This window comes from Elephantulus edwardii, unplaced genomic scaffold (genome assembly GCF_000299155.1).
Source record: "Elephantulus edwardii isolate Elephantulus edwardi_28Jun2011 unplaced genomic scaffold, EleEdw1.0 scaffold00010, whole genome shotgun sequence".
In the NCBI taxonomy this organism is placed as follows: domain Eukaryota; kingdom Metazoa; phylum Chordata; class Mammalia; order Macroscelidea; family Macroscelididae; genus Elephantulus; species Elephantulus edwardii.
The window spans coordinates 19,698,157-19,712,824 of NW_006399760.1; the positions used below are offsets into that span (position 1 = coordinate 19,698,157).

Genomic DNA, 14,668 nt, shown 5'->3' on the forward strand with positions numbered 1-14,668 from the left:
GTCACCTTTCTTTGGAATGGGAACAAATATTGATCTCTTCCAGTCAGTTGGCCAGCTGGCTGTCCTCCAGATTTCCTCGCACAACCTAGTGAGCACATCCAGGGCAGCGTCTGTTTGTTGAAATAAATCAATTGGCATGCTGTCAACTCCTGGAGCCTTGTTTTTTGCCAATTCCTTCATAGCAACTTGAAATTCCTCCTTCATCACCATAGGTTCTTGCTCATATGTTATTTCATTAAATTCCTCTGTGTCAGCCAATTCCTTCTGATACAGTGACTCTGTGCACTCCTTCCATCTTATTTTTATGCATCCTGGATCATTCAACATTCTACCCAAACTATCCTTAAGTATTGCCACCGGGGCTTGAATTTGTTTTTCAACTCCTTCCACTTAAGAAATGCTCAGCGAGTCCGGCCCTTGGGATTTTCTGATTCCAGCTCTCTGCACATTTCACTGAGAAATAATGAGATCATTCCTCAGTAGTAAAAGAAAACTAGCGAGGGAACCTTAATTTCAGCCCCTACATTTCTGGGAATTATTGTTGTTGAGTGCCATCAAATTGTAATCAACTCATAGCTGACACTGAAGCAGATTTTCAGAGGCTATAAATTAAACAGAGGAGACTGCCTATCTTTCTCCAGAGAGCAGTCAGTGAATTTGAACCACGTGCGTTGGGGTTAGCAATGCATCTCCTAATCACTAGATTTCTAGAGGTCCTCTGGACATTATGTTGTGAAATTTTGGATCTTATTTAAACTGCCCATTTTAACCATCCACTGCTTCAGTAGGGTCAGCAAAGGGGTGCCCTCTCATAGGGTCATGAGTTTCATCTCATTAGTTAGGATAAGCAGAGCAGTGGTGTCTCAACCAGCGCACTAAGCTGAGATAGACAGAGGTGGCATAAAATTAGATAAGAGCACAGGAAGATGTGCATATACACCTGGCCAAGAAGTGATAGGTTTGCTTTGAGCCACGTTGGAGGTGAGATTCTATGAGGTACATCAGGAAATGGTTAGATTTATGTAGCTCAAGAGAAAGAATCACACTGGCATGGGAGGCATGGATGATGTCACTGGAAAAGTATATGGAATGAGAAGAAGTTCAAGGAGAACCTGGGAGAATATTGATATTCATTCCAAGGTGTCTAAAAAGAAGAGACCAATGGTGCAAGAGAAAAAAAAAAAAAACAAGCTAGGACACAAATCAGTCAAATCAAAGACAGAAACATTTCTCAAGATTATAAACAGTAGAGTCCTTACCACCATCCATCTGTCAGTTTGTTGTACTGTGGTGGCTTGCATGTTGCTGTGATGTTTGAAGCAATATCACTAGCATTTTAAAGACCACTGGGATCACCTAAGGCAGGCCAGGTTCATTGCAGGTTTTAGCCTAAACATAGAAAGGTCTAGTGACCTACTGCTGAAGATTAGTCAATGAGACCTCATAGTTCACCACAGAATATGGTCTGGTAGAGAGTACAGGATGAGCTCTAACACTTGAAAGGCCCTCAGAATGCAATGGCTGCAACAATAGACTTGAATGTAACAAGGATTGTGAAGAAGGCACAGGACCTTTCATTCTGTTGTGCGTCAGGTCACTGAGTCAGAGCTACTTGGTGACAGCTAACAGTTCAGGCTTACAAAGAGACCCGAAGGGGCAAGAAAGACTTCTGTTTGGCAGTTGGGTTAAAGTCATTAGAGAGGACAATCTGGAAGTAGACTCTAGGATGGGATGGGTTGCATATACAGCAAGGAAAGGGGGTGGTGAATGTGCAGGTCGCTAGCCTTTTATTTTTCAATAGAATTTGTCATATACTTTCCTCCGTTGCTCGTCTCCCTAGGATCACTTTAACAAGTTGCCGCAAATGACGGCAAATATGTTTTTAAGCACAGTCGTCAATTTAAAAAGTGTGCAGCAACATGTCCACAAAGAATAACCAAGTGTCAAGCAAACTTTGTACCTTAGAGTTGATCATTTTCAAAGTATAATTTTAAATCAAGCCTTTTTTTCAGATTTGTTTAAGTACAGTTCTTGTTACTAGATACTGAGTATTGGTGGGTAAATCTAAGTTGACATTTTAACTTTGAGTCTTTTTAAAAAAATTCTATAATTAAGTTATAGAATATGCATATGTGTGAATTTCATAAGAAAATTATATTTTGTGTTTTTTAATAGCTGATTAAGCTTGCTTTTCCACTACTTATTTTTGTTGAGTTCCTGTAAGTCTTGGAGTAAGACTTTTGTTTCATAACCTCTGGGAATATCAGGCAGTGACAGAATATGAGATTTTTGAGGCTGAAACTAACCTGATAGAAATTCAAATCCATCTTTTATCTTTTAGATAAAAGCCTTTGAAATCCTTTTAGTGTGAAGTTATCAGCAGGCTTGATTCTCATATAACCTCATTACTAACTCAAGGATTATTTAAAATGCATGGAGAGCAAAGCTCTGTAGCTAAAACTGGGGGGGGGGTTTATCAACACTACAACCCAGTGATAAGCCACATGAGGTCCACCTACTTCTGCCTGGGGCCCCTGTGTCTCCTCCATGCTCCTTCAGGTGATCACAATACATATTCAAAGTCATAGTTGTATACTAGGAGAAACTGGCTTAACTTTATTTGAGCATATCCCAAACTTATTTAACCGCAGAACTTTGCTTCCACATTAACATTTCATAACCCACCTAGAGGTTCTGTAAAAGAAAAGGAAGGGTAGAGACTTGTGAGGGATTGATGTTTCTGAAATGAATGTGCTGCTGGTGGAAGCCTGGAGTGATCTCACTATGCCTTTTTTCTATGGATTGAACTTGGAAAAGCAGAGGGGGAAAAAAAATTCTTACCCAACCGCATCACTGACCCTACCCCTGACCTCCACCCCTACCAAGAACAGCAGGAACAGGCTTGTTGGGTACCAGAGTGGTGCATATTTTCCAAAAAGATATTTTCATCCGTGTTGACCTTAACTCACATTCAATGGAATAAGCTCCTTAATAATAAATTTGAAGGTTTCTTATGGACTGCAAAGAAGGAATAAAAAGTAGTTGTGTCAAGTTCACCAATTGTTATTTTAAGGCTTACTTAAAAAAAGATAACTCAATACTTGGAGGACAAATCTAATTTCCCACACTGAAACTCTAGTGATTTACTTATTCCATAAACTTATGATCTTATCGACTGAGATTTACATTTGGAGCAATAAAACGGCTGGCAGCTGCTCCTGGTTGTCTGCCTGAAGAGGAGACCAGAGATAAGAACATTCCTGTTTTTATTGCTTTCTTGACATTTGAAGACAGGCTGGGGATGGAAAAAGCCTACCTGCTGTGGCCATAATGCCCAAAGATGGAAACTAGTCCTCCTAGAGAGGTGTGTTAACTGTCTCGGGCCTCTGGCCTCCATTTATCAATACCTGCCAATGGCATAATTCAAATAATTTTTTTTTAATTTATTTTAAAACCAGAGGAGAGTTTTCAGCTCTTGTTCTTCCTCATGAAAACAGTCACCCTGGTTTGGAAATACCTGGGGGCTTTGGGAGAATCATTGCCAGGTGCAAAGCTTTTCAGATTATATTGGTGTGTTCTTGGAGGAAATTAATTTACCCCAATCCTGCTGGGTTTCTTCACAAAAACCAAGAGGCTGCCTACACTTGATTCCCGCGGGAAAAATTCTCATATTCTCTTAGTTTGGATCCAGTATTGCCTTGGCCTCTGACTGGCCACACCCATTTCCAGTGTAACCATTGGGAAAGTCGCTGCCCTGGGGAGACTTCTTTGGAGTCTGTTCTGTATTCCAGTTAGGTCAGGTGGTCTATATGTAAAAAATTAATCTGACCACATTTTAATTATCAGAAAGCTGTTTTCCTGTTTCACTTATAAGCAGAGGCATTCAATTGTGTGGATCATGGCAATTTATAGATAATATTGTGAAGAATGGACATTCTAGAACACTGAATTGTGCTCAACTCATAGAATTCAAATAGAATAAAGTGATACTGTGTGGTTTAAAGTTGGGGAAAGTGTGCTTCAGAGTCATGTCCTTCTGTCATACTTAATCTGTATGAACAGCCTGTGATGAGGCAGAGGACACAATTCTGCCTGCTAGAAGTGAAAAAGACTCTGAGAATATACTGATGGAGAGCAAAAACTATACCCTTCCATATGGATTTCACCTCAACAAAAAGCAATAATCTGCATAGCTGTACCAATGGGCAATGTTAAGACAAACGCAGAAAATTAATAAAGTTACCAGTTATTTCATTTCACTTGGATTCTCTATCAGTGTCTTCTCCCAAAACCCTCCAAGTAGAAATGGCCATCAAAAAATAAAATGACATGTTGTGTTAGACAGATTGTTACAAAGAATTCTTTAATATGTTAAAACACAAAGGTAAAGTATTACTTTGAAGACCAAGGTGCACCTGACCCAAGATAACATGTTTCATTTCCTTATGTGCATGTAACTGCTAGGCAGTAGATAAGGAAGACTAAAAAAGAATTGATACTTTTGAATTATGGTATTGGGGGAAAAAATATTCAGTATGCATAGACTGCCAGAAGAACAAACAGATCTGTCTTGGAAGAAATACAGCCAGAATGCTCCCTAGAAGAGAAAATGAGAGACTTTGTCTCATATACTTTGGAATATTATCTCTAGGGAAAGACAACATGATTAGTAAAATAGAGGATCCAGGGAAAAGAGGAAGCCCCCCCCCCCGCCCCCGGCATGAGATGCATTGACACAGTTAGCTGCAACAGGAGGCTCAAACGTAGCAATGACTGTGAGATATAGCAAAGGAGCCAGCAGAATCGATTATGTTGTGTGTTTGACCCCTCAGAGTCAGAGCCAACCGAAAGGCACCAAACAAGAGCCACACAGGGCCCTGAGAAGTTTATTCCTTCCCCCGATTACACTTGCCATTTAGTTGACTTTGAGTCGTGGTAACAAGGCTACCTCGTGCGTATCAAAAGCCAAACTGTGCTCCCAAGGATTTTCAGTGGCCAATTTTTCAGAAATAAATCATTGGACCTTTGTTCCGATCCTCCTCTGGGTATGCTCGAACCTCCAATCTTATGGTTAGCAGCTAAACATTTAACCATTTGTATCTAGAAGGGACTTGTAAGAAATGTCTTAATATCCTTGAATTTTCCTGACTCTTAAGACATGTCAGTGTGTTCCCTCACCAACAAGGCCTCACATTCTTCAGCTTTCTTTTTCAGATACCAAGTGAAAAGCTTCCAAGATTGTGACAGAATCTGATGGGAGAATGTTTACTACCTAAGAAGTAATATCCTAGAAGGCCATGATTCCGTATTAGCCGCTAAAATTCTAAAATGTATAAAACATGCAAAGCTGAGTCCGAGATACGGATGAAAAACAGCACCATGACATTTCCTAAGAATTATTCATTTTTTCCTTTTAATGTGAAAATGGAGCAAGAACATGCCCCTAAATCCCAGACGTACAAAGCTGAGCACTGCCTGGAGGCCTGGAAGAATTACATTGACAATATAATTTTTCTTTCATTTTTAAATTAAAAATTAGAAAATCCTCTACAGGATTCTGGAAGAGTTTTTCAGTGTTCAACCACACAAGACTTAGCAGACACACCATCCCTCCTCCCAGAATGCTATCATGGCCTTCATCTACCATCAAGTAGGAGATTGTTATGTGTCACTGAGCTGACCCTCCAGCAGGTTTTCAGAGGCTGTAAATTGCACAGGAGGAGATTGCCAAATTTTTCTCCCATGGTGGATTTGAATCAAGAGCCTTTGGGTTGGCCACCCAACTCCTTACCACTGAGCTCCCTGGAAGTCACTGAAATCAAGGTAAGGAGAAAGCAGCTCCACGATGCAGGAAAACCTTCTGTGACTTCTTCTGTAACGAATCCCAGGATGAAGCTATGCTCATCAGCAACAAGCTTTTTCCTTTTGGATTAAGTCATTATCTCCAGACAAAAGAAATCTATTTTCAGTGTTTCTACCCTTGTAAAGAGTTGCTTCCCCCAAATATACAAACATTAACAACTACACACAGACAGGCACACCAGCCTCTGAAGTGTGGCCTTCTTTTTCTTGGATAGTCAACCTGCCAAACTTCTCTAATAATGTGCTCTTTCACCCTTCAGATTCTAAAAAAAATTATTTTGAATCTCAAACCCTAAGCCATTTGACCAAATTCATTATATTACAAAAGAAAAATCAGTAGTGTTAAAGTTTGTTAAAAGTGATACTACTATGTGACTGTTTATTGTGATTTTCATGGACAACTCAACTCAATGCTGTCAAGTCAGAATCAACTCATAACCGACCCTCCAATGGGTTTTCTTGTTCTGTACCGCCTCGTTGGCCACGAATCATAGTGACTCTGTGAATAATAGATCTGAACCTCTCCCTATCCAGTGCCCTCTCTAGTATACTTGATGCCACTGATACAGTCAGTGTGTCTTTCAGTCCTTTCTCTGCTTCGCTGACCCTCCATGCATATTCCAAGCATAATGTCTTTCTCTAGGAACTGGCCTCTTTTAATGACATACACAAAATATGCGAAACAAAAGTTCATCACCGTCCTGGCCTCTACGGAACATTTTGGTCGTAGTTGTTGTTATTGTTATGTGCCATCAAGTCACTTGTGACTCATAGCATCCCTATGTACAACAGCCCTAAACTCTGCTCTGTCCTGTTCCAATATGTCTGACACACCGTCCCAGTTACCCCAGTCACTGAATCAATCCACCAGCCTCCCAAGCATGATGTCCCTCTCCAAGGACCTGTCCCTCCTTACAACTTGTCCAAAGTATGTTAGACGGAGCCTCAGAATCCTTGCCTCCAAGGAGCAGCCTGGTTTAACCCTCTCCAGGATGAATCTGTTTTCCTGGAAGTCCATGATACCCTCAATAATCTTCTCCAGCACCACAGCTCAAAGGCATCAATTCTCCTTCTATCCTCCTTAGTCACTGTCCAACTCTCTGATTCATAACAAGTGATAGCAAAGACCATGGCCTGTATCTCCAGAGAGACACCATTGCTCTTCAGTACTTTTTGGTTAGATTATTAAATTTCACAATACAGATTGCATCTCTTTCTCCTGTGGAATTGCTGGAGAATTTGAAGTGCTGGAAAGGTGCTTCTGGGTGAGCAGCACAACTCTCTACAGACTAAGCTGTGAGAGCCCCCCTTATCCAGGTCAGAGATAGTGTTCACTCCCTGCTAAAGTGAATCTCCGGGAGGAGATCTTTGGGGTTGGACTTGATCTTGATCTCATGACTTGAAACTTGATCTCATGGACATCTCAGAAATTGTAGTGTTGACATTTATTGCTGTTTTCCTTTAAGGCAAGTTAAATATAAATTTCCTATCTCAAATGAAAAAAAAATTTTCCCCTTTGTTGACAGAGACCAGATACTGCTACACGCAGCACACAATGGAAGTCACGGGAAACAGCGTCTCTGTCACCAAGCGCTGCGTGCCGCTGGAAGAGTGCCTGTCCACTGGCTGCAGAGACTCCGAGCATGAAGGCCACAAGGTCTGGGCAACAAAGCGAATGATTAGTACACCCTAACCAGCCTTTCTCCACTTCCAGTGCCTGTTGGGGCCACCAGTAAGGTTCACTCCTCCATGCAGGCTGGCTTTTGACTGTCTTTATAATTATGACAATATGCTTTTTTTGGTTAATATTAAAAAAACAATTGACACTAGGTTATAAGACTGCACACATGCCAAGAAGGTGGTGGAAATTATTGTACAACCTTTCTTCACACAGAAAAGATGAGCCAGTTATGGACATGAGCCAGTTACGGACATCATAAGGTAGCATTGTAAAAGTGCCAGTAATTTGTGCAGCTGAGGATGATTCAGACAATTTGCCTTCTAGAACTTTCTTTAAAATGGGGACTTGTGTCTTTATTAGGATACTGACTTAGGAAGGGATCTCGTAGCTCCTGAGCCATTTCCCCAAGTAACAAGAAAAGCCTTATCTTCTGAGTTGTCTCCCCTCAAACTTTTTCTGTTATCTGTGTGCACAAGCTGGTGACATAACGGGTAAAGATGTGCACTGCCAACTTAAAGCAGATGATTCAAATCCACTGGCTGCTCCTCAGGAGAAAGACGGGCTATCTCTTCCCCGTGACTAACACCCTCTGAACCCACTAGAGGGTCAGCCATGAGTTAGTTTTAGCTCAGTGGCAATAGATTTCTACTTTTTCAGTCCACACAAACACTCAGTGCACAGTGAACTTTGCAGACAACTTTGTAGAGGATAGAGAATCAGAGAAAGGTGCCCTGATCTGTAATTGAAACAGAAAATACAGCTGACCAGCTGACAATCTTAAGAACTAGTGCTTCCGAGCTAGTTATATGTCTGATATTTTCTGTCAGACCATTGGTAATTTTTTATAAAGGCCTTCCCTGGTCTTTATTTAAAATCTGCACTCACACTTCACCATCTGAATGTCTTCCTATAGTTGGGAGGCAGCCCTCACTCCCAGTACCCTTGAGGAGTCCAATCAGCAGGTGAAGAAACCTGATTTTCAAGCAACATCTCAAATACATGAAGAATTAACATTTAAAATATACTTATTTCTGCTTTAGAATATAAAGAAAAAAACCCATGTGCTTTACCTGAAACCCCAGAAATCTGGGCTTGACTCTCAAGCATTATTCTGAGCAGGGAGAAAGTGGAAAGAGAGGTTGCAATAGGATGAGGTCACACAGCTCTTAAGTGAGAGAGATAGAATCCAAACTTCCTTCTGACCTTCAGTCTCTCTCCTCACCATTGTACTGTCTTCCTAGCCAAGGTCACCTGTGACCACAGAATCAAATCCTGCAGGATAATGACTGCATAGGATATCATGCATTTGAAGCCCCCAGGAATTTTATTAAAAAGCATAGGCTCTAATTCTGTAGGTTTGGAGTGGAGCTTGATATTGTATCTTTCTAACAAGCTCTCAACTTTTTCCAGAGCTGGGTGTGTAGACAGTAATTTGGGGCTTATTTCTTTGCTTTGGTCCATGAGTAAAGCGGTATGGTGGCACTGGTCGTCATGTTCAGCTGTCAAACAAAAGGTTAGAGGTTCTTGTTCACTCGAAGGCACCTTGTAAGGAAGGCCTAACCTTGTACTTCTGAAAGATCACAGATGTTGAGACCCTGTGGGCACATACATCTCTGCTCTGACACACCAGGGGCCCAATGAGTACGAATTGATGCGACGACACCTGGTAACTAGTAATTGCATAAACAAAAGCCCTTTAAACTCTTGGTCACCAGAATAGAGAGTTCTGTTCATCTAGTTCTAATGAATATTCAACTCTAAATTATCTGGGTTGTTGCCACTTCATTCTCACTATTGAAACTTGGCAATGAAAAGTTAAAAAGTTAAAAGTGTTAAAGTTTCCCTTTAACACTTCCTTATGTAGTCAGAAAGAGCCTCATTAAAAAGGTAGGGCAACTATTATAGTTCCCCTTTCACAGATGGAGCAAAACTTTGTAAAAGCTGCATGGTGGGTTGATAAGACAGCACCCATGAAGTTTAGTCCAGGGAATTGTCATTTTGACTTTGCTGTTTCTGCATAAAAGAGGATCCCTCAACCCCAAATGTAGAGTTGGAATCTCCTTAGTAAAACAGGTAGAGCTCATTCCTGCCATGCTGTGAAGGAGACGGTTTCTTCCTGAGCCTCTGCTTCCTTCCAGAACTAGCTGGCTTTTCATAATCTTCCTTCTCTTTTCTTTCAGGTCTGCACTTCCTGTTGTGAAGGAAATATCTGTAACTTACCACTCCCCCGAAATGAAACTGAAGCCACATTTGCCACAACGTCACCCATAAATCAGACCAGCGGTTATGCTCACTGCATGTCAGTGATCGTATCCTGCTTGTGGGTGTGGCTGGGACTCACGTTATAGCAGCTTCAGGCGCTACATACTGGAACTGTCCATGGACTCTCCCTGGTCCGTATCCATGCATGAGTCACTGGCCTGATGGCAGTTACATGTGGGAGACCACCGCAACACTCACCAATGCCGTCACAGCCCAGCATCACTACTCACCATTAGGAACGTCCCCCGCTTCAGTATGATCACTTCATGTCTAACCAAGACCCATCAAAGCCAACCTGCCCCCAAATACAGACCCTGAATTCTAAACCACAGACCCAGATAGCTGTGCATTCATTGAGATCCTAGGTTTTTAATAGGAATTCATGCATAAGCTATGGGAGGGTCTGGAGTCCTCAGAGCTGCTAGGCGATATGCTACATGGACATGCACAGATGTTTGTTTTTCAGAGGGAAAAAAGAACCATTGGCTTTAATACAATCATGAATTGACTGATATCTTTAGAATTGTGAAACTTTCTTCTAAAATGAATGGACTCTTCTTTCCTTGGGGGATTCTGAATGAGTCCCTAGAGAGATAATATAAACAATTTATCTAATTTCTTTTTTTCCACCAGTCATCTTCCATTGGTGGAAGTAATATTTCTTCTACTCTATGTGGTAAATAAAAGACAACCATAGATCTCTGGTACATGGTTGAGTAATGGCTGGAGAATGAGGATTTCCCCCCACTGATGGAATCTGTAGAGTGGCTAGGTTGACTCTTTGTATAATTGATGAGATTGGCTTTTGACTTGGCACCTAATTATGCTCCTTGAGACACAAAATCCACCAGAACAAATACATGTTACCATTGCCCAAAGAGTCCCAAAGCATGAGGGAGTATTTTCCCCAGAGGTGGCATTCTCTCTAGGCATAGTTAATATACCCAGAGATGGTTAAGGTAGAGGAAAGGCGTATGTTCAGGTTGACTTTAGTCCAGTCAAGGCTCGGTCTCAGTAAAGTGATTCAGCAAGATTCGTCCTCCATTTGTAGCTTCTGCTTCCAAAGAGCCTTCCTCATTCTGCTTCCAAATTACCAGTGACTTCGGAAGAAGAGTCTGCCTCTATTGTTTCTAAATTGATAAGGAAAGAAGACCTCATGTGCTCAGATGAGAAGAAGGTGGAGCTGTGGGATGCTTGTGACACGGTAAATAGATCTGGTGGATTGCAGTGCAAAGATTCTTTTTTTTCCTTTCAGATGCTTGCTTTTGAAGTAGGTGGTGAAATTTTCACTGTCATTCTTATTTTTTTGGTACCCCAGGTCACTATGTTTTTTTTCCTTTGTAAATCATTTATATGATATTTATTTTTGTATGGCATAACCAGAAGCTAAAATATATTATTAAAAAAAAATCAGAGCAAGACGATCCAATGAGAATACTTATTTTTTTCAACAGTGGTAGAGCTTGTAATATATGTTTCTTGAGAGTTACCTAGAAGACTAGCACCAGTGTTGAAAAAATTCACTTATACCATGAATGAGAGTAATGTGTTTGCCTCAAGGTTTTTGTTTCTAGTTTCCTTAGCGGTGGTGGTGTCCTAGAAATGTTCAGGTGGTGATCATCACTGGTCTGGTTTTCTGTGTAGAATTAGAGGATGTGGAGCCATTGATGGTGAAGAGCAGAGTGCTGTCAGGGTTTGCCTGCTCTGTACAGAAAAATGTCTCTGGCTCATGAAACGAGACCTTCTCAGGGACTAAATATAAGTTGACATGGGTAGCTCTGATACAAAATAAGTTGCATTAAATGGCCTTAATTCAGAGGTTGGCAGGCTTATTAAGATGTTGCGTAAAATGGGGGTGGAAGTTGTGGGAAGGAAGTCAAACATTTATAAAGCACCTCCTATGTGCCAGGCACTATGCTAAGCACTTTACATAAGTTAGGTCATGTTATTCCCACAAGAACCCTATAAAGAATAGTACTAGTATTTATTCTTTACAGATGAAGGGACAGAGGCTCCCAGAAGCTCAATGACACAAAGCCTTTTTCTTCAGAGTCAGGTGATGTGGGATGATGTGGGATGAAGTGGGATTGAAGAGGAAGGGGAGATGGAATTATTTATCTCTAAGAAAGCTTCCAGGCTTGACTTCATGGGAATTGTCCATCTTAGCCTATGGAGATTATCTAGTGCTGCTTCTGCAGGATGCCACTTGTCTGTCCCCAGAAGATGGTTTTTGTTTTTGTTTTCCTGTGGGGACTAGGGGAATGGCTTCCCCATTCACCCTTCTTGCTAAAAGAGGAGACAGGTTGATCCTGCATCTCAAGATGCTCTAAGGCATAATGAAATCTTGATGTTGTACATGTCTACGAGGACTGTTTTGTGCATGATCATTCTCCATTGACACTTTCAAGTTCTGCATGCTATTTGAATAATAGACGAAGTCCAGATGTCCATTCTTGATGAGGAAGAGTCCCCACCAAAGCCGACCTAGCTGTAGAAAGGGAGTACGTTGACAATTGGTGGGGATTCATCCACTGCCTATCACTGCAGCCTGCACAGATGTTGCTGCAAGTATGTGACAGGTTTGCAAGAATGGCTTCAGTTTCATTCTCTCGCAAGTGGTTTGCTTGCCCTTCCTAGCCTCAAGGAGCCAAGGAGGCTGTTTGTATCAAAGGCCCAAGATAGGCCAGCCATCATCCCTACCAACCACGTTTAACCTCCAATTAAGTCTCACATTGACGAGGCTCAAAGTGCAAAGAGCAATGATGTATATATTAACCTCTATGCCACATATTTATTTTTAGACTCCCCATAGCATTTTCATGTCAATATGAGATTAATACCTAATTTTTGTAAATATTGTACATTTTGTAAATCAATGAATAAAGGTTTTAAGTGTATCTCACCAGGCTCCTTCTTGTCACAAATCAACGGTAACTGCTTCTGGGTTATGAACAAGACATTGGGCATAGGGCCACAGAGAACTCCTGCCAGGAGTTCGCATCCTACTTGGACAGACAAGAAAGATATGTTGGAAAAGATAAAAGGCAATTTCCTTTTGCCAAATGCATCATACAAATAATAAGAGCCTCAAAAAAATTAAGAAGGGAATATGACTAGAATTTTCAACCAGGTCTTCAATTTTCCTAGAATAGTGTTATTCATCCCACTCTATTGTGGTTGTTATGTGCCATCGAGTTGAATTCAAGTCATAGCAACCTTATGAACGACAGATCTGAACCCTGTTCTATTCTGTGTCACCCACATCATCTCTGACATACTTGAGCTCATTTCAGCAGTTACTGTGTCAATCCATTTCATGAGGGTCTCTTCCACTGATGTTTCTTGGCATGATGTCCCTTTTCAAGGAATAGACCTTTCTAGCAACATGCCCAAAATATGTAAGGTAAAGCTTTCCCATCCTTGCCTCCAAGGAGGAACACTGATGACAGCATATCCTATTTGGGGAGTGAATTGTGTTAATAATGATGCAATAGAAGGCATTTTCCCCCTTGATTATTCCATAAAGTTGTAATTTTTATTGCCATATAGCTGTTAGTAACCCATGGACATTGAAAGCCACCTTGGAAAAATTTCAGCTTGTTTGTGATTCTTTAACCTCTATTATTTTGAAATCTCAAAGGATTTCCCCTCAGAGTTAGAGGCTCTCCATTCGGTTCTGTATCAGCGATGCAGTTGGAACTCTTGAAAATGTCATCTCTATGTGAGGATAACTCAAGCCGCTAATCTCTGTGAATACTTTCCCATGCTTAATGTAAATAGCCCTGCAAGCGGATTATGCTTTCAGAAAACCTAATTTTGAAAACACAGATTTACACATTTAACCAAGTTGGGAGTTTAAAGAAGTACTCTCTTCATTTTGCAAAGGGCTTTTGTACCACTTCCCCAACACATTTAAACACTGTATTTCTATAACACTATTTTAAGGCTCACCAAATTTGTAATACCAGAAGGAGGGCCTGGTGTTATCTTATTTTTTCATCTGAAATGTTTTAAAAATTATATTTTACAAACGTTTCCAAGAAATTACCTTCAACTTCCTAACTAGCAGTGAAATATGTGCAAACTCTTGGAGCATCTGTTCTTTACTCATTCTGTAATTGAGAGAACTTGACCCGAGAGATTTAGCTACTATTTTTTTTTTTCGGATTGCATTGCAGCTCCTAGAGACAGGGCTAACACGTGAATCTGAAATACACTCAGTTTAGCTTAGAGCACTCTCCACTGAAATGTACTGGAAAGCAAATTTATGCTGCGGGGGGGGGAACCCAACATCAAAATGTCTAACATAATTTCGTGTTAACAAAATCAGATTGCCAAAATGTCTTTTAAATCAAGACTTCATTTTCATGTGTAAACACATTCATTGCTCATTTATACTCATTTCATAAAAAATCATGGTATTTCCCATTGACAAATTACTATAGTCTTGTTACTACTGTTGGTAAATTTGAACTCCAGAGAAGCTGTTATTATTAGATTGGGGGGGGGAAATTGTATGTAATTGCATTTTTATCTGGGTGGGTGGTAGGTGCCATCCAGACAACTATCATTCACAGCGACTCTGAACAACAGATGGGGCCGTGCCCTCTCCTGCCCCATCTCCAGTGTGTCCACCATGATCAATCCCATTGTTTTAGTCTTTTTATCAAACCATTTCATTAAAGGTCTTCTTCTCTTTCTCTGAGCCTCTACCTTTCCTAGTATGATCTCTCTCTCCAAGGACTAGCCCATCCTGAAAAGTAGGTGAGGCTAACAAGCACATGAAGTAATGCTCAAAATCCCTAGCCCTAAGAGAGATGCAAATTAAAACAACTATGAGATATCATCTCACCCCAGTCAAAA

The 14,668-nt window shown here is 40.8% G+C and overlaps 1 protein-coding gene across 1 annotated transcript in view; it reads left to right on the top strand.

The window, feature by feature from the left end:
* The window catches only part of LOC102847375 (ly6/PLAUR domain-containing protein 6-like), a 45,679-nt gene extending 35,788 nt beyond the window's left edge, over positions 1 to 9,891 (top strand). The window contains exons 3-4 of the mRNA XM_006880765.1: positions 7,389 to 7,519; positions 9,724 to 9,891. Of these exons, the coding sequence (XP_006880827.1) occupies positions 7,389 to 7,519; positions 9,724 to 9,891 (299 nt within the window). The remainder of the gene's footprint in view (positions 1 to 7,388; positions 7,520 to 9,723) is intronic.
* Positions 9,892 to 14,668: the final 4,777 nt, after the last annotated feature.